Source organism: Muntiacus reevesi, chromosome 5 (assembly GCF_963930625.1).
Source record: "Muntiacus reevesi chromosome 5, mMunRee1.1, whole genome shotgun sequence".
Taxonomy (NCBI): Eukaryota; Metazoa; Chordata; class Mammalia; order Artiodactyla; family Cervidae; genus Muntiacus; species Muntiacus reevesi.
In genome coordinates, this window is record NC_089253.1 from 95,303,670 (window position 1) to 95,331,103 (window position 27,434).

The window sequence follows — 27,434 nt, forward strand, 5'->3', positions numbered from 1 at the left end:
TACCGAGCTTTACCTCCCCTCTACTCAGCTTCAGTCCTTAAGGGAGTGAGACCTGCCCGTCTCATTAGGTTCTCCTGAGCGCCTCTCCACACTCTGCATGCACACAGTTGTGCAGACTTAGCCATCCCGCCGCCTCTTTAGCAGGTCAGGAGGGCAGAGCTGAGGGTACAGCTCTTTCCTGCCTGTGTCCCAGCACACCTCTGGGACCGAGTCCTCAGCACCCTGCCTGACACCACCTGGCCTAAAGAGAGAGGAATTCAAGATGACACCCAGGACCCCATCTCTGACAGCAGCTCCCCCAGGGTGAAAGTATAAGATGCTTAGAAAAGATAAGGTGCCTAGATGTTAGTAGATGGTATCTGCCCATGACCTTGGTGTGGGTGGTTCCTTGCTCATGTGCACATGGTCAGAGCAGCCGACTTTTCTTTTTGCACCAAATGTGGGAACGATTCTCTGCCCTGTCGCTCAGAGCCATGGCGATACCAGTCGTGCGCCCAGCAGACAGTGAACCCAGCCCCTACAGGCCTAGGCCTCCTGGGCCCCGCAGCCCGAGTGAGAGGCAGGCCAGGGGTCGCCTCAGGTGGTGGTACATGTGGGGCCTTGGAGTGGAGGCCACGCTTACAGCTCAGTGTAAGAAGGCACAGTACAGAGCGACCCATCCCACCCACACAGGCCACGCCTCTGTTCCCAGTCTGCTGGATGCCTCCCCTTGTCAGGTGGGCACGAGGAGCACCCGGGGGCGGCGGGCCCTGACAGCAGGTTCCGTCTCCACTACCTTCAGTGTTGCGGTTGCCCCACCTGCGGCTCTGCCCTCGTGACCAGAGGTGACCAAGCTCACTGATGGCTTAGTATCTCTGATAAAAGCCCGCTAGGGGATGGTGGCTTCTGTTTAAATCAGTTTTTCTTCAAGTTAGCCATGGGGGCCAGCAGACTGCGGCTTCCTGTCCTGCTACACCCCCACCCAGGGTTTCCCTGAAGGTGAAGTGAGGTCTTGACAGGCCACGGGCTGCACCTGAGGCTGAGTCCACCGGCACCACTGGGGCATAGTGGGTGGTGGGCTCTGCTGATGCTGGGTGTTCCAACATCATCTCGTCCTTTGTAGGGTTCTATAGTGGAATGAAGTGTTGGTTTCATCTCTGGAACTTCAGGGCAGAGCAAGTTAGATTTGAGAATATGGTGTGTATTTAGGTAAAAATAGTCACCATGACATTGGGGACATGGAGACATGCTGCTGGTCAGTCCTCACTGAGGTTAACAGAGGTGCCACGGCCACCATGCCTGCTGCTCTGCCCACCACTACCTGAGTCAAGGCATGCGGAAGTAGGATGATGTAGGACATGTAGGACATGGTCCCCTGTCCTGCTTGAATTTATCGTTAATCAACTAAACATGACAGATAACATCTTTAATAAGTTTCCCAGTGTACAAGGACTCCCAAGTCAAGTTAACAGGCAGTGTCTTTCTGCATCTGATGTCGCAGCTGGGGAGGTTCTGAACCATGTCCCTAACTCTTCTGTTGAGGAGTTAGATCAGTGTCATGGTTCTAGACATCAGGCCTAGGAGCTGCTGTCCTGTCATAGAACTAGGAGGAAGGAATGGAGGTAAGAGTTCATGAGAACAGGTCATTCAGATCACATTTAGATCATTTATTCCAGGAAGGATCTTTTTTATCTGCAGTACCGGATGGTGTTGTACAGTTAGACACTTTGAAGTACAAACCCAGTGGTAGCATCGTTAATGCTTGTCACTGTTACTGTGGCATGAAATGGAAGCCTGAACTCAGCCTGGGTCCCCCCGAATCAGCCTCTGCAGGGCCAGGGCCTAGTCATGGCCGGCTCTGATGTTGGTTTCCCAAAGCTCCAAATGATTCATGAGCTGATTCTCGTGCACTGTCCTGTCCCAGCACCCAGAGCAGGGCTGGACACAGTCTGCATTTGAGATACCTGTTGAATGAGTGAGTGAATGAATGAGAGTGAATATGAGTGAGTGAATGAAATGAGTGAATATTAATGAGTGCATGAGTGAGAGAGTGAATGTGTGGGGAAAGAGCTGAGTAAATGAGTGAGTGAGTGAATGGGAATGAATGAGCAGGTGATGGATGAGTGAGTGAGTGAATAAGTGCATGAGTGAACGTGAACGAGTGAGTGAATGAGAATGAGCGGGTGATGGACGAGTGAGTGAGTGAGTGCATGAGTGAACGTGAAGGAGTGACTGAATGAGAATGAATGAGCGGGTGATAGATGAACAAGTGAGTGAGTGAGTAAGTGCATGAGTGAACGTGAAGGAGTGACTGAATGAGAATGAATGAGCGGGTGATGGATGAGTGAGTGAGTAAGAGCATGAGTGAACGTGAACGAGTGAGTGAATGAGACTGAATGAGCAGGTGATAGATGAGAGAGTGAGTGAGTAAATGAGGTTTGTCCTCAGGAAATGCCATAGGGGCGGGGGCTGTCCATCTTTAGCCCTGGGTGTGGGGGGAGCACCTCCCCCGCAGTATCACGTAGATTAAAACTGGCTCTAAAATACTCTATTCTTTCCTGTAGGAAGTCTGATTATATCTCTCCACTGGACGACTTAGCCTTTGACATGTACCAGGACCCAGAAGTGGCACAGATCATCCGCCGGTTAGACGAACGGAAGCGCGAGGCCGTGCAGAAGGAGCGCTACGACTACGCCAAGAAGCTGAAACAAGCCATCGCTGACTTGCAGAAGGTACTGCCTCTGGGGAACAGCTCCTCTGTCACCCACGATAGGCTTTGTGTCTGATTACCCTGGCGCCTGCCCAGAGAAGGGGCCAGGCCTCAGAAGGCCACGGGGTTAGCGTGGATTCAGGGGTGTAAGCAGATGAGAGAGACCACGAGCACATAGTCCTGCAGAGCCCTCCTCAGGACCACGTGCCATCTGAGGCAGCAGGAAGCTGAGAAGCTTAAATGGCTGTGAGTATGCAGGTGCCCCGAGCGTTGCAGGCGACCGTGACCAGTTCCCTCCATTCCCTTTATCCTTCCCCTGTCTCCCGGACGTGAGGTCACCCACACCGTCCTTGAAGTGTTAACTTTGAAACGGTCTCTTCACTGGGCGCAAGTCTGTGAAACGAGAGCTGATGCTGTGTGCTCCAGGTGGGGGAGCGCCTGGGCAGGTATGAGGTGGAGAAGCGCTGTGCCGTGGAGAAGGAAGACTATGACCTGGCCAAGGAGAAGAAGCAGCAGATGGAGCGCTTCCGCAGCCGCGTGTATGAGCAACTGCAGCTGCACGAACTGGTGGACACTGAGCCGGTAGGCAGGGCCTGCAGCGGGGCCCAGGGTCAGGGGCTGGGAGTGCTGTTCTCGGGATCCACGTGGTAGGCGTCAGGGGCTCAGCCTTGACAGGCTCCTGCAGGAGGACTGCAGTGGTGCCCATGGGGCAGGTCGGCAGAGAAGCCTCCCCGCAGCTGGCTGTGTCTCCCGGTGGCAGCCCCGCCCATGTGGTCCTAGGGAGCACAAGAAGAGGGCCCCCCGACAGCTCAGGCCAGTAGGGGAGGGTCCTGTGTCCAGACCTGTGTTCCAGGCCAGGAGACAGTCCCGGCGCCCAGGGGACAGCACGGGGAGTGCAGGCTCTGGCTGTCCCTGCTGGCCCCTGGCCCTACTCCACCCGCCCCGCTCTGTGGTCTCAGACTCATTCCTCAGCCTCCCTTGGCCTCAGTTTCCCCATTGTTTCCACGGCCGTGAGAACAAGAAACCTGAGAGTTGGTCGTCTGCCCAAAGCACTTTCCACCAGCCCAGCACTTGACCACAACTGAGTCCACTGCACTGGTTAGAGTGACATGAAGTAGCCTGCTCTGCAGACACATAGGGACCAGCACCGGCCGTGTGGGTCCAGCCCAGGTGCCCCCTGCCCACCTGCAGCCTCCGTGCTGCAGTGCCCGCTATGTGGGCCACCACCCTCTTCTGGTGCTGTGTCACTTGAGTGGTCCACACGGTAACTTCAGGCAGTCAGGGCCATGACGTGGGCCTTGTTAGTGCAGCTTCCACCTTGTGTCTTCCCAAGCCAGTGCTCCCCTGGAGAACAAGGCGGGGTCTATGTGGCGGGGACCCTGGGAGCTGAATGGCCCATTTTCCCCCAGATGAGAAGGCCTCTCGACCTGCCCCTGCAGCCCCTGGCCTGTCCCAGCAGCCCCCACCACCAGCCACCCATGCGCTCCCTGCCACAGCCAGAGGAGAGGGTGACAGAAAACCGGCGTGCGGACCCTTTCCTTCAGGAGAAGCCTTCCTCACACCGCCTGGACGTGTCTCAGCGTCTCACAGTGGACCGGCCACCTCCCGCTACTGAGCCCCCTCCCAAGACCCACGTAGGTAACTCAGGTTCCCGCCGTGGGCAGGCATGGAGGCCCTGTGTCCTGTGGGGGCTTTCCTAGGGAACGAGTATATTGGGGAACAAAAGTGGCGGGGGGGCCCCTTTCCCGCCCTGCATCCAGGAATACCACCAGTGACTGAGACTCTGCCTCCTCTGAGCCTCTGCTCCTCTCTTTGCAAAGACGTGTTGATGTGTGGGAGAGGGTGTTTCTGGGAATGAGTGAGGTTCCCACCCTGACGGGACCTCAGCAGAGCCTCAGGACAAGTCGTGTACGAGGCCGTCCCTGTTCGAGCTGCCTGTGTGGCAGGTGGCAGAAAGCCTGTTTCCAGTGGGTTTCTGGCGTTTATAAATGGGAGTCTTAAGAGTCCACATGGGTTTCAGGGTTGGTTTGATTCCTATCTTGCGGGTCCATTTTCTTGGTTCTGGATGCCCTCTCAGTGGCCTGGACTTGTCCCGGGGGCCTCAGCTTCCGGTCTGTACGTTATGCCATCGGGGAGGTGGGGGAGGGTGGGTGGCATCTGTCCCATTCTGAGCCTGTCCCCAGGCCCCAGGTTTACCCTGGTTAGACCAGCCTCATCACCTGCCAACCTCATTGCTCATGTGGGTCACTGAGGACAGGCCCCAGGAGGCCTGCTGAGGGCTGTAGGTTTACAGGCTCTGGACAGAAGTGACAGAAGGACCCACGGCTTCCGCCACCTATGTTAGTGCAGGGCTGCTGGACAATGAATGCGTTCAGAGGAGGCTTGATAATTAGAAGTAAACTAACGAACTGAGAAAATACCAGAGGTCTTTCCAGAGGAAGAATATAATAACTTTTACTCTAGTGGTCTGCTGGCAGTTGAAATCTCTAGTGGTTAAGCAGTAATTGCAGCAGAATCTAGATAGCTTCTTGATTAAGTCTGTAACAAGCTTAGAAGGGAATAGAAACTCCTGTCTGATTTTTTTCAGTTACACCCTATTCATAAATTATTCTAACCTGATGAAACTGATACTTCAGCAAAATACCGTCATTCAGACTGGACACATCCCAAGCAGTCAGCCTGTGGGTTTAGATGGGGATCAGCATGTGAGGAGGGACCCCACGCCGGGGCCTGCAGCTGCCCTGTCCTCCCACAGCCCGAGTCCCTGCCCTACGACGAACGGCCTCTCCCCGTGACCCGCAAGCAGCTTGGGGTGGCGGGCTCCGAGGCAGAGAGGAGGGACGCGCTCGGCGACGAGGCTTGCAGGGCAGACACCACAGGCGAGCCAGAGCCCCTGACAGAGAAAGCCTTGCGGGAAGCCAGCTCTGCTGTGGACGTGCTGGGAGAGACCCTGGTAAGGAAGGAGGCCGACAGTGGGTGGGGCGGGCGGCTCCGCAGGGCTCCTGGCCCTCTGCCAGTCCCACCCATGTCCTCACCGTCCAGTGGGAAAGTCCTAATGATCAGTCATCATGTGGGACAGCACGAGCATCAGCTAGGATTTCAGGTCTCCTGATGGCGTCCCTTTGAGCCTGGCCTTTGTTTCTATATATTTTTCTGTTTTAATTATTTGCTCACACACTACACTGTGGAGGATCCTAGCTCCCCAGCCAGGGATTGAATCTGCATTCTCTGCACTGGCAGGTGGACTCTTAACCACTGGACCACCACGGACATCCCAGTCAGGGCCTTTCCTTGCAGTGTTCACAGGTCTCGGGCCCGGCCCCAGCTCCTGCCCAGAGCCCTGCTGGCTCCAGGATCGAGGACAGCAGGGCACAGAATATACCAGCACATCATTGGCCTCGAAAAGTTCTCCTGCTGGAGCTTTTAATACTGTCCATGTTTTAATGGACACAGATTTAAAACTTTCCATGCTAGGAGCAGTCTCTCCAAACCCATGTACCCAGAGGGTGGAGGTCCTGTGTTTAGAAAAGCTGTGTCTTGTTGAAACAGACCAAAACCAGGGGTGCTGGGGTAGGGACAGGACCGACCGCCCACCTGAAGGCTGCCCCTGCCCTCCCAGGTAGCCGGAGCCTACTCCAGGACGTGGTCGCACCGGGAGGATGCGCTCCTCACCCTGCATAAGCAGCTGACAGACACGCCCCTGGGGACCCCAAAAGAGGACCTGAAGAGCACGCTGAGGGCTGCCGTCTTCCTCGTCAGGAGAGCCATCCGCGACATCGTGACCCCAGTGAGTTCCGCCACCCCGCGGGGGCCCCCATGTCTGCCGAGAGCTGCCGGGCCATCCCCTGGAGGTCAGGGTAGCCCAGGAAGCAGCCTGGTCCCCTCACTGTCATCACCAAGCACGAGGTCACTTGGGGTGAAGACCTTGGGTAAGAAACCCAGCCGCCGAGGAGGCTCGGCTCTGTTCCCATGGGCCGTGCCCTCTGGCCTTGTGTGCGCAGAGGCCTGGCCACCATGCTATTCACGCTGCATTCACGTGTTTGATCTTCCTGACACCTGAGGAGCTTGGAGTTACCGGGGAATTTTCCTAACTGATAGGGCCGTAAGAGTGAACATCCCCAGATACAACATTGTCTGCACTCACGCAAGACCTCATGCAGTTCAGCAGAAACGTCATACCCTCGGTCTCACAGGGAGGTGTCGGAGACCTCGCACCACACGGAGTTGAGCCCGTGCCCTCTGTGTGCAGGGAGCTGTGTTCACAGCAGTTGGCAGTTGGCCGTTTTCTCTCCTTCAGACAGCGTGTAGTTTTCAGCATAATGTTCCTGTTGATTACTGAGAGTAAATTTCATATTTCCTTTCAGTGGAATTAAGAGTGACTCATCCATGTTTATCACTTTTTTCTTAGGTCTTTCAGGCATCTTTGAAACTGTTGAAAATGATAATTACACAGTATATTCCTAAACACAAACTGGGCAGGCTTGAGACGGCTCACTGTGTGGAAAGGACGATTCCTGTCTTGCTCACGAGAACTGGAGACTCTTCTGCTCGCCTCCGTGTTATGGCTTCTAATTTTATTCAGGTACAGATTTCCCCGGGATGTTTGAAGTCGTCAATAATAAACACATAACCGGAGATACTTGACTTTCTTAGTATAGTACCTTACAAGGTCCCGTCTGCTCAAGCCGATCATAGGTTATGCCATGTGATTCACCATCATAACTTCCTTCTCCTCTGACCCAGCAAAATGCTGCCTTAAACATGGTTACAGTATACAGTTTTTCTTTGTTTCTCTTATTTAACATAGGCTTTTAATTTTTTTAATAAATAAAAATATAGAGAGAGCCAGACCAGAATAGAAAAGTGGAGTTAAAAAAAGTAATAATCGTTTCACAGTCTTGATGAAGTGTTTTATTTCTACCATCACACCTCCTCTGGCGTGGGCGCTGGGGGAGCCGAGGCGCACGTGAGCCGCTGGGAGTCTGGGGCCCACGCTGAGCCAGGCAGCACAGGACTGTGCTTTGCTCTCTTGTCAGGAATCCATCTGGGCCAGGGGACCTCAGGTTAAAGTGCAGGTATCTGTGAGCTCCTCCGAACGTGAACCCAGTGCCATGAGCAGGCCGGTTTTCTAGGGAAGGAAGCCAAATCTTCCATAATTTCTCCACCAGGAAGAACCACCGATCTTGTTTTATTTAATGAACTAAAACATTCAGGGAAAATGAGTGAGTGGTATTATTTGGGGGAACTCGTTCAAAGGATGCGTTGAACGTGCCCCTAATTATTTTAAAGCCACGTTCACCTCTGGGACGGCAGTGGTGCTGAGCGTCCTCTGTGTGTGGGCGTTCCCATCCTGCACCAGCCTCCGACGGCCTGTGCCAGGTTGCCATGTGCATCCCCACGTGTGCGGCATCTGTGTGTCCCAGGAAGGTCAATGTTCCTGCTGCTCTCGGGGGCTCCCCTCCCTCCTCCTCCTTCCCACTGGTGTCCAACCACTCGTGGGCCCAGAGCCAGAGCTAACAGTGCTGCCAGAATGAGAAGGTGTTTGGGTCTGTGGCCACATACCTGCTAAAAACAGACTTCTGTCTGTTACAGCTCATGTTTCATCAACATTTTATCATTTCTTCAGTCTTTTTCTTTAATATTTTATCATTTTTTTCTTTTTCTGCATTTGGTTAGTTAAGTGAAGAATATCTTAATTATAGAAAGACTTGTGTGGAGACAACAGAGCGTGTGGAGGCACTTACCCTCTTTCATCTCAACCCATCAGGGATCAGTTCATCTGAGTATATGCCTGTTACACGCTTGGCTATAGTTTAAAAATACTGAAATAGAGGTTCTTACAGCAAGACTAATTTCTTTTAGCATTTTAGAAATTAGAAAATATTTTTCTTGAGGTTGTGAGATCCTGAGAAAAGAACTAAGGTTTTAATCACACTTTCTGTAAAGCTTTAATTCATCTCCAAGTGATCATGGTGATGATTTCTGATGATTTCACCCCTTACTTCTGATGATTCAGGCTTTTATTCTTAATTGTTATATCTTAAATAGAAATAGGAGCTTACAGAGAAATGACTTTACTGTCGTTTGTCACTTTCATTTTTTATTTCCCATTTTTTTCCTCAGTGTTTACTTTACAGCTGGCAATAAGTTACACCTCACATTTTCCGGTAAAACTTAGCAGATGCTGTTGTTCTCTCTAGGAGATAGCCTTGTTTAAGGAAGTGAAGTCTCTCCAGGTCATCCCATCTTACCTGGTCCAGCCACTGAAAGCCAACTCCTCAACTCACCTGGCCATGAGCCAGATGGCACTGCTGGCGCGACTGCTGCGGGACCTGGGCACGGAGGGTGCGGGCTTCACCATGGACAGTGTGATGCGGGTGAGCGCCCTGGGGTGGCCGCCACAGCCAGGCCCGAGCTGGTGGCTGGAGCGCGTGGGTGTCTGGGGAGTGCTAGCTGCAAGTCAGTGGGGGGTGGGGTGGGGAGGCGTGATTTCAGAACGTTCCTGCTTCGTCTGACACATGTGGGCACTGGAGCCTGCTGCACCTTCTGCTTCGCCTGGTGAACACAGAACAGGAGGGGGACCCCAGATTTAAGAGTGGGCAGAAATGCCCACTCGGTGACAGACCCCCCCCAGGGCGGGAGGACCTCGTGGGAGGTGACAGATGGGAGGAAGCACAGATGAGTGGGCTGGGGAGGTGGGAGGTCACCATCCCAGGTAGGGGGTGGCGGGTTCCTTGCAGTCAGAACATCTCAAGGTTCTTACAGGATTGAGGATGACAAGGTCCAGGGTAAAACCTGGCTGGGCTGGTGGGGACAGGAAGTGAGGAAGAGAGACCAGTGCCTGAAAGGCCATTATGTGTGGGAACGTTGGTGTCTTGTGATAGGTTCGTGTGACCCTAAAGCACTTAGGATGGATGGATCGGATCCTTCATCTACTTCAAGGTCACGCACAGATCCTGAAAAAGGAACACTGAATAAGTAATAAGTGTCAGAATGTTAAGCATAGTGAGCCATTTATGTATGTGTGTGCTCAGTCATGTCCCACTCTTTGCGACCCTGTGGACTATAGCCCACCAGGCTCCTCTGTCCATGGGAACTCTCCAGGTAAGAATACAGGAGCGAGTTACCATTTCCTCCTCCAAAGGATCTTCCCAACCCAGAGATCAAACCCGCATCTCTTGTGTCTCCTGTGTTGGCAGGCAGATTCTTTACTGGGCCACCTGGGAAGCCCATTTATGATATCAAACAAAAGCCTGTGTGTACCACCACACACACACACACACGGCATGTAGGCTGTGCAGCTAAAGAGAATGTCTGGGCCTTGCGTGTCCTCCAGCTTCAGGGACTGATGCCTGTGAGGGGGAGGGGGCAGGTGGAAGGGGCAGGGAGCTGGGGAGACTTCCAAGGGGTCTTGTGCAGTGGTCCTAGCGTTCTGTTTCTTAGAAAGAGCTGAAACAGACACGCCTTGTAATACTTGGTTTATGGGAGGATATGACTTTAAAACTTCCATTTATTATCTGAAGTAGGAGAGAGCAAAACAATAATTGTATACACAAGTTCCAGTATAAAATAAGTGAGGGAAACTCTGCATCTTAGTAGCTGGAATTCTGTGGGCAATGTCTTCTTTGATTTTCAAGTGTTTATATTGACCCTATGTTTGGGCTTTCTTGGTGGCTCAGATGGTAAAGAATCTATCTGCCGTGTGGGAGACCTGGATCCAATCCCTGGGTTGGGAAGATCTGGTGGAGAAGGAAATGGCTACTCACGCCACTATTCTTGCCTGGAGAATCCCATGCACAGAGGAACCTGGTGGGCTACAGTCCACAGGGTCACAAAGAGTTGGACATGACTGAGTGACTTAACATTATGTTTCTTCTACGCCAGAAGAACTAAACGTGGCTGTTTTACAACTGAGCCACACGAGCGCGTCCCGGCCCTCTTCCCAGTTTTCAGTGCAGGCCCTGGAGCACAGGGTGCGAGAGGTGCGTGAGGCGGCCGTGGGGATGATCCTGGACCTGTACGCGCAGCACCGGGCCCTAGTCCTAGAGTACCTCCCGCCCGACGACAGCACCACCCGCAGGAACGTCCTCTACAAAACGATCTTTGAGGGGTTTGCCAAAATAGACGGCAGACCCACAGATGCCGAGATGAGGGTGAGCTAACTTTCCCAGAGTTATGATTCGACCCCATGTTTAAGAAGTGATCTGGTGCCAGAGTAAACTGATGCATGTTTCAAGGAGCTGCATGGACACAGGGGACGCTGGTCCTTGTTCTTCCACTGTGTCTGTGAACAGGGGTGATGTGGCCTCATATGAGGGCATCCTCAGGTTTATCCATAGTAGACATTTAGCACCACTTGTTCACCAACTAGGCTCAGTATAAAGTAAAGCATTTTATATTTAATTAAAGAAAAACAGTAAACATTTATTAGATGAACCTGGTGGATCTTTCTCTTAATCCTAGTTATATATTTCGAATGTCTTAGTGAGGATTGTAGTGTATGAGAGACATAATATATATGCTATAGCTTATCACTCAGTTTCAAGGCCACCCTAAAAATCATTTCTAATGGAAAATCTTTCCATACCAGGCACAGAAAAGAGCTGCTGCCGAAGAAGCGGAAAAACGAAAGAAAGAAGAAATCAAAGCTTTGCAAGGGCAGTTGGCGGCCCTAAAGGAGATGCAGGCTGAAGTCCAGGTTGGCAGGAGTCTGTCTCTCTCACCCTTGTGCTCTTGGTCAAAATCCTGTGAGCGGTTATTTCCTTACATAAATGAACAGCGAGCTTGGTCTGCTTTTCGTGGGATTCTGTAAACAGACATCTTTATTCTTTGTTGTTTCTTCAGTGAGTTCAGGGGGAAATAAAAGGATTCCCCTGCTGAATCATCTGCTCGTCATTCCTGTTGGGGATGAAACGCACTGCTGGCCTGGCTGTGTTTAGAGCAGACAGGACACTTGGGCCTGCAGGAACTTGTTGAGGGGCGGGGGGTGGACGGGCAAGGACAGGTCCCCCACCCACAGGTCCTCGCCTCCTTCAGAGGCTAAGGAGGAATATAAGCTTGACTCGAAGGTCTGCCTTCCTTGTGCAGGAAACAGAAGGTTTCAGGTAGACACTTCCATCAGGAAGCCCTAGTCCCCATGCACAGGGGATCAGACAGCGTTTGGTCCCATGGAAGCGTGTCCCTTCCGAAGGGCCTGCCTCTGTGATTTACACGCGTGTTGTCATGTGCTCGCTTCAGCAGCACATATACACGCATGTCATCACTCTGGCTTTTGTGGTTACGTCCTTCAGGTGACAGTAAGAGGGCAAGGCCATGGGCATCTAAGCTGGCTACACAGCCGAGGAGTCCCCAGTCGTGTCCACAGCGGGTCTCCTGGGAAGTGCTCTGACCACCGCTTTGTAAAAAAGAATAAGTGGCCAAGAATGGTGAAAAGGAAAGGAAGCATGGCAGAATACGTGTCGAAGTGCCTGTGACAGAGGGTGACAGTGACGCTAGCGCATCAGAACCACGAGAAGAGCAGGAACACGGCCACCTGGCCGGAACAGGGAGGAGGCCCGTGCCCACGAGGGACCTTCCTGGACGGTCAGCGGCCCCTGAGGCCTCCTGGAGCAGGCCAGGCTGCTGCTGCTGCTTCCCATCACAATATTGATACAGATGCGGAAACCGCGCAGAGAGCTAAGTGCTCACACGAGGTCAGGAGCTGGAGGTGGCTGAGCTCCGCCTCTTCCATCTTACAGTAGCGGGGGTCCAGCCACCGTGGCCCCTGTCACGTGCCTTGGGGGCTTGCTGTGACCACTTCCCCGCAGTGTCTGTGGTCACAGCACGAGGGTGCCCATCCCCCACCTCCCCCAGAGCACCCTCACTGGCTCCTCTGTGTGCTTCAGTGTTTGCTGAGCACTTGCAATGCACCCACCCTTCCTGGGCTCCAGAGGTGCCCCAGGACCACACCGCAGGGGCCCCTATCCTTGCCCTGAGATGACTGCTAATGGCGTCTCACAGGAGAATGACAGTTTTTTTTTTTAGTTTTTATTATTGTAAAATATATATAAAATTTACCATTTTAACCATTTTTAAGGTTACAGTTTTGTGCCTTTAGGCACATTCACCTCATTGTGTAACCACCACCACCACCACCAGCCGTCTCCAAAACTTTTGAGAATGGCAGAATATTTTTAAATCACCTGATTGTTCATGAGTTTTAGGGAAAAGATGTAAATTACTAATCAGTTTTCTAATCTGTTCAAAGCATAGATTAAGGTAAAATTTATAACTAAAATTTCACTTTGGGCATAGTTTGTTTCCCTGCAAAATGTACTAACCCGTCATTACCTAGAACCCATCTATATAAGTTTACGTTCTCTAGATATGTGTATAAATCATGTGAACCCCATTTGCAAGTTCAATATCAATCTATTAAGTCTGTCCCTAGCCCTAAAATAGTATTTTTGTGTGGTTTTTATGTTCAGAAATGAAGTTTGAAAGAAGTTCCTTACTGTCATGTAAACTGTGATTTTCTACTATCACGATAGACAGTGTCTATACAGTGCAGTTAAGGCTATGGATAGGGGACTGGCGCGTCTCTGTTCTCCTGTGAAACTGCAAGCCCTCGTGAGACACCCTTCCCCTGGGCCAGGGCAGCAAGCAGCCCAGGCTGGCGGGTCTAGCAGCTCAGGTCGAGCAGACTGGCCGGTGCGAGAGGAAAGCCTGGGGTGGGAGTAGCTCCTGGAGGCTGATGCAGAAGTCAGCAGGGCTTTTGAGCGGAAGTGAATCTCTTACTGGGTCTGATGGGTCCCTTTGGCCCATGTACTTGAGGTGGTGACAAGGGCAGGCCTCCGGGTGTGTGAAAATAGAGCCTGCAGGCTGGCGGATAGGCTAGGCCAGGCCACATGGGGAGCGGAAGGAGGCGTGATGTGTCCAGGTTTCCTGACTATGCAGGGTTCCACGCCAGAGGCTGCAAGGGCACGGGCATGGGCGTAGCACAGGGCAGGGGGCTGGGAGCAGGAGTTTGGTCTGGTCAAGTCACGTTCACATGATATCAGAGACCCGAGTACGTTCTGAGCAGCCGAGAGGCTGCTGGACAGGACAGACATCCAGGTCATGAGCACAGAGGTGGGTGTACAGCCTGGAACTGGACAGGGGCACCTTCAGGATCTGAACAGACAGACGGGGGGTGGAGTGAGTCCCAGAGGAGCGGGGGGCACCCTGGGAGCCCAACTAAGAAGAGCCTAGAGGAGCGGGGTGGGGAGCCACATGCCTCCAGGAGCCCACAGAATGTCCCACAGGGGACATCAGTGGTGAGCAGCTGACCCAGAAGAGAGTTACGTGGCCTTGACAAAGACTGGTTTCCATGGAGACAGGGCAGGAGCCTCGAGGGATGGGCCATGGAGGAGCAGGACGAAGGAGATGGTGTAAGGTCAAGTGTGGGTGACACTTTCAGACAAGTATGTTGTTTGCGGATGGAAATTCTGCCTCAGACCCTGAGGTCACACTTTGAGGATCACACTGAATTCTGGATAGACTCTCATAGGCACTGCAGCCACCTGACCTGAGCCTTCTGTGTTTGTGTTTTAGGAAAAAGAGAGTGAAGCTACAAAGGCCAAGAACCAGGGTACGTAGAATGCACATCGTGAAAACCCTGCATGGAAACCACCTCTGTGTATTCAGCAAACGTCTTCGTCTCAGATGCTGCAGAGCCAAGTGTAAAACATTGCCGGTTACTGACTTGTACTTTTAAACAGAATTTCATATCCAGCTGATTACTAAAACTGTGAAAGTAGTTTTCTACAAAAAATTACTTAAATAGTTTTCTAATTTCTTTAGACACTCAAGAAAGGAAAGCAGCCCCACCAAACGCTCCAGAAATTCCAGATAACCACTATTTAGACAAGTGAGTAGAGCCACCTCTAACCCACTGTGGGGTGGTTAGAGGGACCAACCACATGAAAACACTATGAGACAGATAATACTCTCCCTGGCTCATTAGGGTTCCGTGAACTGACTGGCTCTTTTCAGTGACTTTAGAAACTTGGGAAGGGCCCTCCAAAGCAGGCAGCATCAGCTCTGGTCAGGATAACCTCTTTCTTCCCTGACAGAAGTGAGCAGCCTATTTGTCAAAAGACCTATTACATACTCAAAAAAATTTTTGATGTTTTATGGAAGTACTATTGATTTACAATATATGAATTTCTGTTGTATGGCATAGTGACTCAGTTATGCATGTATATATATTCTTTTTCAAATTCTGTTCTATTATGGTTTATCACAGGGTATTGAATATAGTCAGGCTCAATTTTACAGTAGCAAAATGCTTTCTGCTGTGCAGTGGCCAAGACAAATCTACAAGGAATTTAAGGAAAAGGTCTTGGTCTACTCAGGGCTTCCCTGGTGGCGCAGTGGTGAAGAACTTGCCTGCCATGGAGGAGATCCAGGTTCAACCCCGGAGTCAGGAAGATCCCCTGGAATAGGAAATGGCAAGCCACTCCAGTATTCTTGCCTGGAGAATCCCGTGGACAGGAGCCTGGCAGGCTACAGTCCATGGGGTCGCAGAGTCAAACACTACTGAGCGCTCACACACACAGAGTCTACTTTTGTGACTTAAAATATCCTTTCTACTTAATGACATTGACAGAATTCAAAGGGATCCTAAGCTAGTTTATCTCAGACACCCACATGGTGAAGACTTTTTTTACATCTGTAACAGGGAGCCATTCCAGCCCTCCCTGAGGACCCTCAGGTGAGGTGTGGCCCTGCCTCCAGGTCCAGCTGCGGCCCACTCGGGACCATGACCGTGGCTACTGGCTGTGGTCTGGAGATCACGAAGCTCCTGCGAGCCAGCAGAATAGGGACGGCCAACCTAAACCTGGGCCTCACTTCTGACCATTCTGTCTCGTTTCAGTTTATGTATTTTTTGCGGGGAGAGGAACGAGTCCTTCACCGAAGAAGGCCTGGACCTCCATTACTGGAAGCACTGCCTCATGCTGACGAGATGCGAGCACTGCAGACAGGTCAGGCTCAGGGGCCTTAGTGTTTCAGAGGAAAGCTGTGGGGAAAATTACTGAATGTAAATCACCCTGTTTAGTTGGGATTGATTTTTTTAAGAGTAACACACGTATAAGTGTATACAAGCTATAGGTATTACAGCTCCTGAATTAGCACACAGTAGGCACCTCAGTTGGAGAAGGAAATGGCAACCCACTCCGTATTCTTGCCTGGAGAATCCCAAGGACGGGGGAGCCTGGTGGGCTGCCGTCTATGGGGTTGCACGGAGTCAGACACGACTGAAGCGACTTAGCAGCAGCAGCAGACACCTCAGTGTAATCACCACCAGGACACATACCCCACGGACCCCACCCTCCTCTCCTCACTGTCCTCATTCCTGCTTCTTACTTGTTGAGTTTTATAGAAGTGGACTCCTATGCTGGGTTTGGGGTTTGTTTACGGCATTCCACTGTCTGAATGTACAATTTACCCGTCCTTTCTCCTGCGTGTGGTGGGGTTGAGACTGAGGAAGAGCGTTGCTGCAGCCACTCTTGTGTGCATCTTCTGTGCGTGTGGATGCACCTTTCTGGGTGCACACCTCGTGGGGCTACGGAGTGGGCCCACGTCCAGCGAGCCCTCCTGCAGAGCCATGCCACCCGCCGTGTGCCCCGTCTCGCTTTCCTGATGAAACTGAGGGGGGCGGCCGCATCCCCTGTTGGCCTGCTGCTCCCCTCTTTGCAAAGCACTTCCGGTGTCGCGCCCGGCTTTTGAATTGGCTGACTCATCATCACTGATGTGTAGGCATCCCCGACACACTTGAATGGGCGGTGCCCGCTGTGTCCAGCGTTTTCACTGATGTGCGGGAGCTTTTTGTTTTAATGTTGCCCTCCCTGTTGGTCCCTTTCAGGGCTAATGCTTTTCACATCCTATTCAGGCAGACTTCCCACGCCCCCGATGTTCATCTCCTGTGATGGAGCCAACCCTGCTCAGACAGAGGAGGAGAAGCAGGAGAGAACCCCTCCCCTGTCTGTCCTCAGGGCTCTCCAGCCTGCAGAGGGGAGCGCAGAGGACAGATCCCACTCTGAGAGCTCCTTTCTCCTGGGCAGTATGCCAGTCTGTGGAGTGAAGCTCTCAGGTGCATACCAGCTGCTCCTGGCAAAGGTGTCCCAGTGGTGTGAGGGACTCTTCCTGTGTTTCCAGCGTATTCTTAGAAATGGCTGGGAGCCAGGATGGAACCCCAGGCCTCACGTAGAGCCTCTGAGCTCTTCAGGTTCAGGTTAGGGTTAGGGTTGTGGGGTGAACCCTCACGTTCCCTCCCCCCCAGCCATGGCCTCTAGATACTCCTGGCGTCACATAACAAGCACAGGGGCAGCGAGGGGGTCTTCAGCAAAGTATCCTAAATGACCATGGATGTGACAGGCAGGCATCTACCCCAGGAAGCAGCGCTCGTGCAAATTCCGGGACAGCACCACCCTGTGCTCAGCCACGTGCTGTGTCCTCTCTGTCTGCAGGTGGTGGAGATTTCCAGCCTGACGGAGCACCTGCTGACCGAGTGTGACCAGAAGGACGGCTTTGGGAGGTGTTACCGCTGCAGCGAGGCTATTTCAAAGGAGGAGCTTCCCAGACACGTCAAAACCAGAGACTGTAACCGTGAGTGCCTGCGGACCTCGAGACCCCAAACTGTGTCATCCCCGGGGGCCCAGCTGCGGGGCTGGGGGTCAGGTCCCGCATCTGCCAGTGGTGCTGGTGCCCCAGCCACAACCCACAGGAGTGACCAGAAATCCTTGTCTCATTCAAACCATTCAGCTGCCAAGTCAGAGAAGCTGGCAAACCGGTGTCCTCTGTGCCATGAGAACTTCAGCCCTGGAGAAGAGGTGAAGGGTTACGGGGAGGGGGCTGACGTGGGGCGGGGACTGGTGTGGGGGAGGGGGCTGATGTGGGATTAGGACTGGGGGAGGGGCTGAAGTGGGGGTAGTGACCAGGCACCTCGAGGATCAGTATCAGGGCTGCTATGGTGCTGGGCCAGCACAGAGACAGGGTGTCAGGAAGAGGTGGTTCTGGAGCTCTGTCTCCAGGTTTCTATGCCGCGCCCCCAACCCCAGAACATCTGTGAGCTCTCAGGGAGGCGGCTCTGCCCTCCCGGCCATGGGTCTGGCTATGTGTGCAAGGTACATAAAGGCTTAGTTCCTTCCCTTTCCATTGTCAGCTAGTTTTCAGAATAACTAGCTGTGTGCCCAGCATCTTCTGGCGGTAGCTTATTTGTCTGGATCTTAGCATTATTGTGAACCCACAGCTTTAGGCTATGTGATATGTTCAGCTGTGGGCATCACAGTGCTTAGTGGTGTGTGGATGAGCCAGCCTCTGGCCAGTGGGGCCTCTGCAGATGGGTGCCTGGCAGTGTGAGCGGGCCCTGGGGACGCAGAACCTCCTGGCTCCGACCGAGCCTTCCCTTCCTGGTTCCCTTCACTGGAAATGACATTCCATGACCCCCTCGGGTGCTCTCTGCTTGTGGACCAGTACCGTTCTGGGCCTCTCTGCAGACAGAGCCAGGAAAACATGGAGATAAATCCATGTAAAGTTCACACTGACATTGCTGATTCAGAATCTGAGCTGCAGGGGTTGCTTTAACCCCATGGGTCTCAGGACAGAGTCTTCATCCTGCCGAGAATCAGTTCCCAAAGCCCCCAGAGATGCCCATCAGACCATCATACGGTGGGCTCTTCTTGGCCCCAGGGTCCCCGGGCATTACGAGCAGGGCAATGCTGCCGGCCATCCCAGCTCCTCTTGTCCCTCTCGTCCCCCTGGAGACGTGGGCTCCGGCGTCTGCTTCAGGGCGCTGGGGTCGCTACACTTGCTCTACTGCTGGCTGGTAACAGTTCAGCCTCATTGTTTCAGTTTATGTTCAGGTCCTGGCAGTTTTCAAAATCAAGTTCTGCAATTATGTAAGGTATTTAGATGGCTCTGAAGTCTGTAAAGTGAGGCCGATTCAGAGAAGACCAGGCAGAATCTGCCGGCCTGCCCCTGCTCCCTATTCCTTACAGGACAAGGGTTTTTTAATGGCTTAATTTTTTCCTTAAATGTAGGCAGCTCTCAAATGTGTACACTTTTTCTCTGTCCCTGTTCAGTTTTACAGGTTAGGTGCCTCTGCGCTTAGTTGTCATCACCTTGCACTGTCACTGTCATATGTGACCAGCCCCCTCCTTGTGGAGACCAGCTGACCCCCTGCTCTGAGCAGTGCTGGCATCTGCAGTGGCCTCTGCCCCTCCTACCCCCGCCCCCACCCCAGCTCCAGCCTGGAGGGGACAGCACCTGCCTCAGGCCACATGGTGCCTCAGTCAGGCCACGTGGTGCCTCGGGCCACATGGTGAGGCAGCAGCAGGCTATGCTCCTTTTCCCTCTGTTTCCTCTATATTTTCTTAACCAGTCTCCACCCACCAAGAAGCTTGAACACTCGTTATTCTGTCACAGTTTCTATGGGTCAGAAGTCCAGGCATGGCCTGGCTGGGTCCTCTGCTCAAGGTCTCAAAGCGCTGCACTTCCAGTGTTGGCCAGGCCATGCTGTCATCTGTGGGCCCGACTGGGGGAGGAGACGCTTCCTGGCCTGTTGCAGGCACTGGCAGCACCCTTTTCTTACTGGTTGTAGGACTGAGGTCCCTGCTTCCTTGCTGGCAGGGCCTCCCTTGACTCCTGCCCCCCCTGCATCACCACACACATGTGACAGTGGCCTCAGCATGTGGTGCTGTGCAAGAGTCGGGAGGCATGTGACGTGTGGGCTGATGTCTCAAGCTCACAAGCCACAGGTGCTCTGGGAGCACTGTCCTCAGGGGCTCAAGGCAGGACACACACAAAGCTCGGGAACCCCGAGACTGCCATGCGCAGTCACTGCCTCTGGCTTGGTCACCTGGTGGCCCCTCGGGTGGCCTGGCTGCCACACTGCATGCCTCTCATTTCAGGCGTGGAAGGCTCACCTCATGGGCCCCGCCGGCTGCACCATGAACCTGCGCCGGACGCACGTGCTGCACAAGACGCCCGTGCTGCCACCAGGTAAGTGTCCACGCGGTCTTGGCCCCGTCCCTGGGTCCCTGGCTCGTCATGTTGCAGCACCGGCTCTGGCTGAAGGCCCTCCGTGTGACCCTGCTTCCCCCAGGCTCCGTGGTGGTGCTCGGGGAGTTGACAATCCAAACCAAACCACGGTGTTCACAGGCATACTCAAGTCTTGGTGTCCCTCCAGACCACCCACACCAGTGTCCAGAAACAGGAACTGCAGTAGCAGGCCACAGATGGCGCCACGACCTGATTCCAGATCAGTTTTGGCTACTTTATGTCAGATTTAGAATGCTCTACAGAAAAGTTAGTATTTTTCATTAGAAGGTTATTCTTGACCTGAGCGAGTATTGGATACCGGACTTTTATTTTGGGGGCACGTGAACAATGAGAACATGAGGAACCGTCTCAGTCAGGGTGGGGTGCCAGGCGGGGTGGCTGTACGGCTGATGCGATGCTGTGCCTCCCCCGCCCCACCCGGTGAGTGAGGACCGTGGACGCTGGGGGAGCCGCCTCAGCCTCTCAGCCAGGAAGGGGCCCTGGCCACGTGGCTTCTGGTTTTTCACTTGGGAGCCGAGTTTTTGAAGTTGAAAATGAGGTGTATGGCTTGGTTCTTCCTTCCGAGCACGCGTCAGGCTTCTCCTCTGGCTCTTTTTTCCTCCTCTTCTGCCGTCACACATGCGTCCTCGTGGGTGGCCCAGCCGCCTGTGGGCTGCGTGACCACCGTGTGCGGCCGACCCCCTGGTAGGTGCATCCAGGCCCCTCGTACTTGGCCCCTCATCCCAGAGCCCGGTGACACCTGCCACTCACGCCGTCACTGGGCTCTGCACCCTGGCTCACATGCGTCCCCCGTGCTGTGTGTCTGCATGTCCACTGCAGGTAAAGGCCCAGCCGCCACCAGGGCAGGGACCTCAGGATCCAAGGTGGGAAGCAAGATCCCCACCCCGAAGGGGGGCCTGAGTAAAAGCTCCAGCAGGACATACACGAAGCGGTGACACGACGCAGCGCCCGCCTCCCCGCCTCCAGAAGGGCCACGCCCCTCCCATGAAGCAGCCGTGTCTCCTCAGAGCATCCCTGGGCGTGCTGACCCCTGCTCCGCCCCTGCTGCCCCGGGCTCCTGGCTGTGCCCGTCCCAAGTGCGGCCCTGTCTCCCTGCGGCTCCACGGTCGGGTCTCTACCCTCCCGGCCCAGGGTCACACAGAGAGACGGTTCTGCCGAAAGAGCGGCACCGGGCAGGCTCGTGCAGAGCGACCTCTCCACATTTGCTGGGAGTGATTTCCACGAAACCCTTGCTCCCTCTAAACCTCTTGCACGTGGGTCTCTCTCAGCGTGGGGGACAAGGTGGGCTGGTGCCTGTCAGTCACCCTGAGCCCCTCCTCCCCTCAAGGTCGGGGCGCCATCAGCCTGCAGAGCCTGCACGTCCACAGCAGCAGCAAGTAAGGTCAAGGTGGAGAAGGTCGCTGCCCAGCCCCCTCAGTTCTCACCTGCCGGTGCTCTGGGCGCAGCCCACCTGACACCACCACCCCCATGCAGGCCCCCACCCCAAGGGGATCAGAGGGTAATGCTGATGGCTGCACAGCAGGCCCTTCCTCAGGTGGCTTCAAGTCCTTTACATGCATGGACCCCTAAAAGTATATGAGACGTTCCCTGATGCTCCTGCACTCACCTGAGCAGGTATGCCAGTCAAGGCCCTTCCTTAAGCCCCTGGGGCAGATGGAGTGACCCCCACCCCGTGTAACTTTCAGAGGAGCCTCTCAGCCTCTGCCCAGCCCATCATCCTGACCCACTGGGAGCTGTGGAAACTGGAACTGTATATTCTTTTCTCCAACACATTATACCATACTTTAATAAAAGCCAAGTAAAATGATGAAACCAAACAAACCTCTCCTCACCAGCCCCCAACCAACCCAACCCCCTCAGCCTGTGGAAGTGGCTTGCTCCGCTTCAGAGCCAGGTAGCTGTATGGAAGGCCAGCGTTTGTCCAAAGCGTGCTTGGAAAGGCCATCTTCATGTCCAGGCCTATGGTCCCCAGGTGCCCAGCCCACTAGAGACCCAAAGAGGGTACCCTACCCTCCCTACCCAGCCGTGTGCCCAGGGGTACGCCTTCCTCCTCTGTGACAGGCAGGCTTCTAGGATGCCCACGAGAAACCTACAGAACTGATGGAATTTGTACTGCACAGTTAATGTAAGAAATTTTAATTCCAAACCATGTAAAATAACAAAATATGTAATTAAAAAAAAACTAATAGCTATTTGAGCAAGGTACTCCCTGGGTAAGTTAGTGACAGTGAACCTATAGAAGTCAGTCTCTGGTGAACTGATACTGTCTCATGTGGCTGACTGACAAAGAGAATTACCTTCAAAAATATACTCTCAAAAAATTTAAAAGTACGGGGGGAGAAATAACGTAAAACTTTACTAGATAGAGTATGGATGCCAAGGTAATTATAAAATGATTCTTCCTGGTTCAAAAAGGTGTTGCCATGACCTTCTAACCCATTGCTAAAGTACACATAAAACACTCCTTTAAATAGAACAAAAAAAGTTAACCAAGAAATTATCCTTTTCTCGCCAATCAAAACTTGTAAGAAACATACATGTAATGTAAAGAAGATGTTTATAAAAACACTTAATTTTTAGTGATTGACAAAATTAATTGCATTTAAAACCGGTCGATCTTGCTGATTACAGAAGAATCATGTGTTTATGTTCAAATGATTCCTGGCAGTGATCAGTGGCCATTTAAAAGGTTTACAGAGTTATATGCTATTAAGGAACCAAGAATAAAGGATAAAAAAGTAAAAAGGAACTGTAAGCTGTCTTGGCCATTCATAAATATCTAAACTTGGAACAGTAATTAATAACTGAAATTTCATTCATGAATATGTTGTGGCTATTTAACAATATTTATTTTATTATTTTCATATTTCAGAGTATTCTAATTTAAAAGAATTATCTATAAATTTGGCATTAGAATACAAATGTAAATACTTTTAATGAAAATTTGCAACTTTTTAATGTTTTGACATAGTTTTCTATTTGTCTTTATTTCGGGTACCAAAATTATAAAACATCTAAGTAATATATTTTTGTTGTTGTTTCAGGGCTTAGGGGTGCACTCACCCTGAGCATGTGAATATAATAAAAAGATTACTAAACGTTCTGTCCCTTTTAAGACTATACTTGAAAAGCTTATGGTTAAGTTACATCTTGTGTAAGCATGCAAGCGTGATGCAGCCCCGAGACGCCACTGAGTCGCTGAGGTTCGTTGGGCAAGGGGCGGGGGGCGCTAAGCTGCCAGGAGGGAGTCTAGCTCCTAAAATAAGTTATTTGTGGGTTTACTGCTGAAGAAGCTAAAAGATTTTAAGCTGCACATAAATTAGAAATAGTGACCAATTTTATCCTACAGGATAAAGAGAACATTTTATAAACACCCCAGTTGTGTTCCCATCAGAGGTTCATACCTCTTAATCTCTTCCTGTAATTTTTTATTCCTTTTGAAAGAGGGGATTTTTACCAGCCAGCAAGGCTATTTTGCTTTTCAAGTAAGTAAAACAGTATTTTCTCTGCTGTAGACTGGTTTTAAGCTTTTACTAGTTTTGATTTTATGACTGTTTCCATTCTGAAGTTAGTTTTTTCCATTTATATATACACACACACACACATATATAAGGCTTCCCCTTATATGTGGAAGGGGAAGCCTTCCACATGTGGCTCAGCAGGTAAAGAATCTGCCTGCAATGCAGGAGACTTGGGTTAAATTCCTGGGTCAAGAATATCCCCTGGAGGAGGGCATGGCAACCCACTCCAATATTTTTGCCTGGAGAATCCCCATGGACAGAGGAACCTGGTGGGCTACACTCCATAGGGTAACAAAGAGTTGGACACGGGTGCACATATACATAAACTTGAAATTTAGGGGCATTACACTTTAAACAGCAAAAATCGGTTCTTACCTGCGTAGGCAGGGGGTGTGAGCGAGCCTGTGCACAGGAGGGAGGGGGAGCTGGTGTGAACTCTGGCAGAGTGGTTCCACCTGCTCTCAGGTGTCCATCTGTGCCATTTCTCATCTGCTCTTAAAAACCAGATCAGCACTAAAAACAAGAGCCTGCAGAGCAACGTGCGCCGAGTCCTGGGAGCCCTGGGGCCTGCACCCATCCCTCCCCCACTGCTGCCACCACCGGGGGCAGGGAAGCCCTGGGTGGGGGTTGCAGCTCCTGGGTCTGGGGTCAGGGTTTAAGGCAGCAACCTCCTGAGCTGCTGCATTGGGAGCAATTCTGTGCAGGTCCTGTGCCCCCATCTGGGTGTTCTGGAACTCTAAGGACCTGCGGGGCAGCTGTTCTCACCTCCACTGTAGGCAGGGAGACCAGTTCAGCACCCAAACCCTCACCCAGACGTCAATGCTATGTCCTGCACCTCCGTGCACCCTGGAACGGGGGTGCGGGCACAGGTTCCAGGCAGTGGAGTCCAGATTTGCTTGTCTCTGCCTCGGTCCCCGCTTGGAATGGAGTTGAGAGGAAGGTGCTAACAAGGCCCCCACCTACCCCCATGCACACAGCAGATCCACCCAGGCAGCCTCCACTCCTTCAGCTCAGGTGGGGAAGGTGCTGAGCCCACGGCAGGGATGGGGGAGACTGAAGGCGCGGGGCCATCCACCTGCCCAAATGGCCTTGAAATTGCTCCAGGCTTTCTTCTGGCCCAAGGCATCTGGGGATGCCTCCCAATGGGGAGGGAACAAACGCCCCCCCCGCCCCACCCAGCCTCAGGATGAAGGACACCACAGCCCCTATCCCATCCCCACCGAAGTCTGAACACTCAAGTGCAGGGGCAGTGTGCAGGCCCCTCCCCACCAAGAGGTATCCTGCAGGGCAAGTGGTGAGCAGAGTCAGATTCTGAAAGTGGTGGTCTTGTGAGCAAGCAGCCTGGGTCTGGCTCATCCTCATGGCCCCCTTTCACAACCCTTATCCTGCAGGTTGAGGGCTCCCCAGGAGTAGCCCACGGCCACCTCTGCACCAGTCATCTGGCCATGCCTTCACTATTAGTGCCTCCTGGTGTCCGGGGACCAGTCCTGGAAATGGAGGGGAGCAGCATCCCGTCTGATGCTGTGGGGTGACCACTGGCACCACTGCGAGGGTTCTGGATCGAGCTCTTCCTTCCCCCAGGGGTAAGGGGACAACACTTGGGAGTGCTGTTCACCAAATTTGGGGATCCTAAAGCTGGGCCAGAGGCAGGAGGGCAAGTGAGGCTGGCGCCCAGGGCCTCCAGCCCCCAGACTCAACCAGGGCAGGGACATGGGCAGGAACCAGGGTATGGACAGTGATGGAACCAGGACTCAGGTAGGGAGGGGGACGGAGAGGGGTCTGGCGGGACTGGCTGCCCCCACAGGCCGACCTAGCAGCTGGGCCAGGCTAGGGAAGGAGCAGCAATAGCGCTGGGGTCTGCTCGCACCATCCCCAGGATCCACCTCGGCTGTCTTCATGGACTCACCACAGAGGCGGGGATCCCTTCATGATGGAATCCGAGTCTGACACGTTTAAGCTGTGCACACGGAACCATCCTTCTGTGATCTGATACTCATGCCGCCATGTGCAGCTCAGCGCGTGTTCTCCACATGGCCATCTGCTTTCAGCTTGTCTCACGAGGGACTATCCTCCCTCCTGCTGATGGTGGTTGGTGGTGTCCAGTGTCAGCTCCCATACAACTGTTACTACCCGCACTGCGTATCAAGATGGCATGTGTTAGCACAAGCTGTCGCACAGCCGCCCAGAAACCTACTCCAGGAAACTAAGCAGGCAAGAGGACATGCAGGTCCCAGGAACTGAAAGCCACTGATACTAAGTATGTATGCACAATCTTCCAAGAAATCACTGAGGAGACTGAAAGCTCTTCTGGGTGTGGCTGCAGCAGCATGCAGAGGGAAGTGCAAGGGTGGATGAGATCTTAGGGGCCTACCCTCACCTCTCCTGACCTTGGGACAGTCACTGCCTGTCCTTCACAGATGGAACTGGTCACAACAGTGACCAAGGCAAAAACGTGTCTTTAATGTGTGGGGTCACAGAGTGACAAGGATGAAATCAGTGCAGCACAAAGGCTCTGCTAGAAATAAACATGGTATATTCACAAGACTTCCCAGGTGGCGCCATGGTAAAGAATGTGCCTGCCAGTGAAGGAGATGCCAATCCCTGTGTCCTGAAGATCCCCTGGAGGAAGAAATGACAACCCACTCCAGTATTCTAGCCTGGAAAATCCCCATGGACAGAGGAGGCTGGCGGGCTACAGTCCATGGGGTTCAGAGTCAGATACGACTGAGCACACACACACTCATTCAAACGTACTGAAACATCAGACAGAAGACAATGCACAAGTGTTACCCACACACAGATGACTCCTGCAGACCTAGGCCTGGCCCTGCACCATATACAGGAAGCGCAAAAAAAGCAGCAAAACTACAGTGTCAGGGTTCAAGGGGGTTTTGTAGGGACTGGTGATCACTGTTTTCTTGAGCTTCATGATGGCTTCACAGATGTGTTCGGTCTGGACTAAATCCACTTAACACTGTGTGCACACTTTTCTGGAAGTCCATCACCCTTCAATACAATGTTCAGAAATTTCAAAACAAAATGAAACTGGCAATTCTGCTGGGGTGAGGGGTTAACAAAAACAGGAGCAGAGAATAGTACAGTCGACCTCAGCACTATTCCTCTCACCCCCTCCTCCAAACACTTCCCGCTGGTGCGTCCTAACACAGGGAAACTGTCTGCTCCCAAGCAGCCTCACAAACTTGCCTGCCCAACAGAAATGCCTGTGGAGCGTGTAAATCCCCACACCCGAGCTGCAGCCCAGACTGCTAGTCCAGCATCTCTGGACAAGGGGCTGGTGCATCATTCATTTGTAATTTCCTGGTGACTCCAATACACAAACCACTAACCTATGAAGAAAAAAAGTGCACAAGGTGCTTGTTTAAAACAGCAAAGAAGACTTATTTGACGATTGCGACAAGGCAAAGTCATCTCAACTCTGATTACAGGACGGCTGGGGCTTTATAGGGCTTCCTGGGTGGCGCAGTGGTAAAGAACGCAACTGCCAATGCAGGAGAAGTTGGAGACGCGGGTTCAATCCTTGGGTCGGGAAGATCCCCTGGAGGAGGAAATGGCAACCCACTGCACTGTTCTTGCCTGGAGAATCCCATGGACAGAGGAGCCTGACGGGCTACAGTCCATGGGGTTGCAGAGTCAGACACGACTGAGTAGGCACGCACAGAGGTGATTATGGCCACAGGGCAGGAAAAGGGAGCCAGCAGATGGGAAACAACCGAGATGAACTTGATTGAGTTTGAAGGGTGGCAGACTATGCCACCCGGAAACGTGTACCTCGGTACGTTGGCTATTCTGAGCTGTGAGCCCCTGAAAATCAGTCAATGCAGGGAGAGCCTTGTCTGAACTCCCCTTCTTGCCTAAACACAGCCTCCCAAAGGAACTCAGTCGCCCGAGACCCCCGTGGGACTAGGAAGGACAACATAGACGGTGTTACACGGTCCTCCCGCCCGTCTGTCATTCTAAGGCCCGTTCATCTCCCCTAAAAGCCACTTATCTCCTCCCCTTCGCCCTGTAGATGGCCTTTAGCCCGGGGAGTCACGACGTTCCCGGGCACCTGCCCCGGGCCGTGAGGCCGACGCGTCCGCAGATTCGCTCTCCGGTCTTTCTTAGGGACTCGGTCGTCCCC

General features: G+C 52.8%; 1 protein-coding gene across 5 annotated transcripts in view; it reads left to right on the top strand.

The window, feature by feature from the left end:
• The window catches only part of CEP104 (centrosomal protein 104), a 42,820-nt gene extending 18,533 nt beyond the window's left edge, over window positions 1–24,287 (top strand). For 2 of the 5 annotated variants that reach the window (XM_065935888.1, XM_065935889.1), the window contains exons 7-22: window positions 2,544–2,712; window positions 3,117–3,272; window positions 4,100–4,324; window positions 5,446–5,643; window positions 6,310–6,477; window positions 7,099–7,272; window positions 8,891–9,067; window positions 10,637–10,843; window positions 11,281–11,388; window positions 14,262–14,298; window positions 14,511–14,577; window positions 15,586–15,694; window positions 17,180–17,318; window positions 17,475–17,542; window positions 19,622–19,712; window positions 20,592–23,885. In XM_065935888.1, the coding sequence (XP_065791960.1) occupies window positions 2,544–2,712; window positions 3,117–3,272; window positions 4,100–4,324; window positions 5,446–5,643; window positions 6,310–6,477; window positions 7,099–7,272; window positions 8,891–9,067; window positions 10,637–10,843; window positions 11,281–11,388; window positions 14,262–14,298; window positions 14,511–14,577; window positions 15,586–15,694; window positions 17,180–17,318; window positions 17,475–17,542; window positions 19,622–19,712; window positions 20,592–20,707 (2,209 nt within the window). In that variant the 3' untranslated portion in view covers window positions 20,708–23,885. Of the gene's footprint in view, window positions 1–2,543; window positions 2,713–3,116; window positions 3,273–4,099; window positions 4,325–5,445; window positions 5,644–6,309; window positions 6,478–7,098; window positions 7,273–8,890; window positions 9,068–10,636; window positions 10,844–11,280; window positions 11,389–14,261; window positions 14,299–14,510; window positions 14,578–15,585; window positions 15,695–17,179; window positions 17,319–17,474; window positions 17,543–19,621; window positions 19,713–20,591 lie in introns of all 5 variants that reach the window. The other 3 variants (XM_065935892.1, XM_065935891.1, XM_065935893.1) reach the window with 3 other exon arrangements.
• The last annotated feature ends 3,147 nt before the right edge of the window (window positions 24,288–27,434 follow it).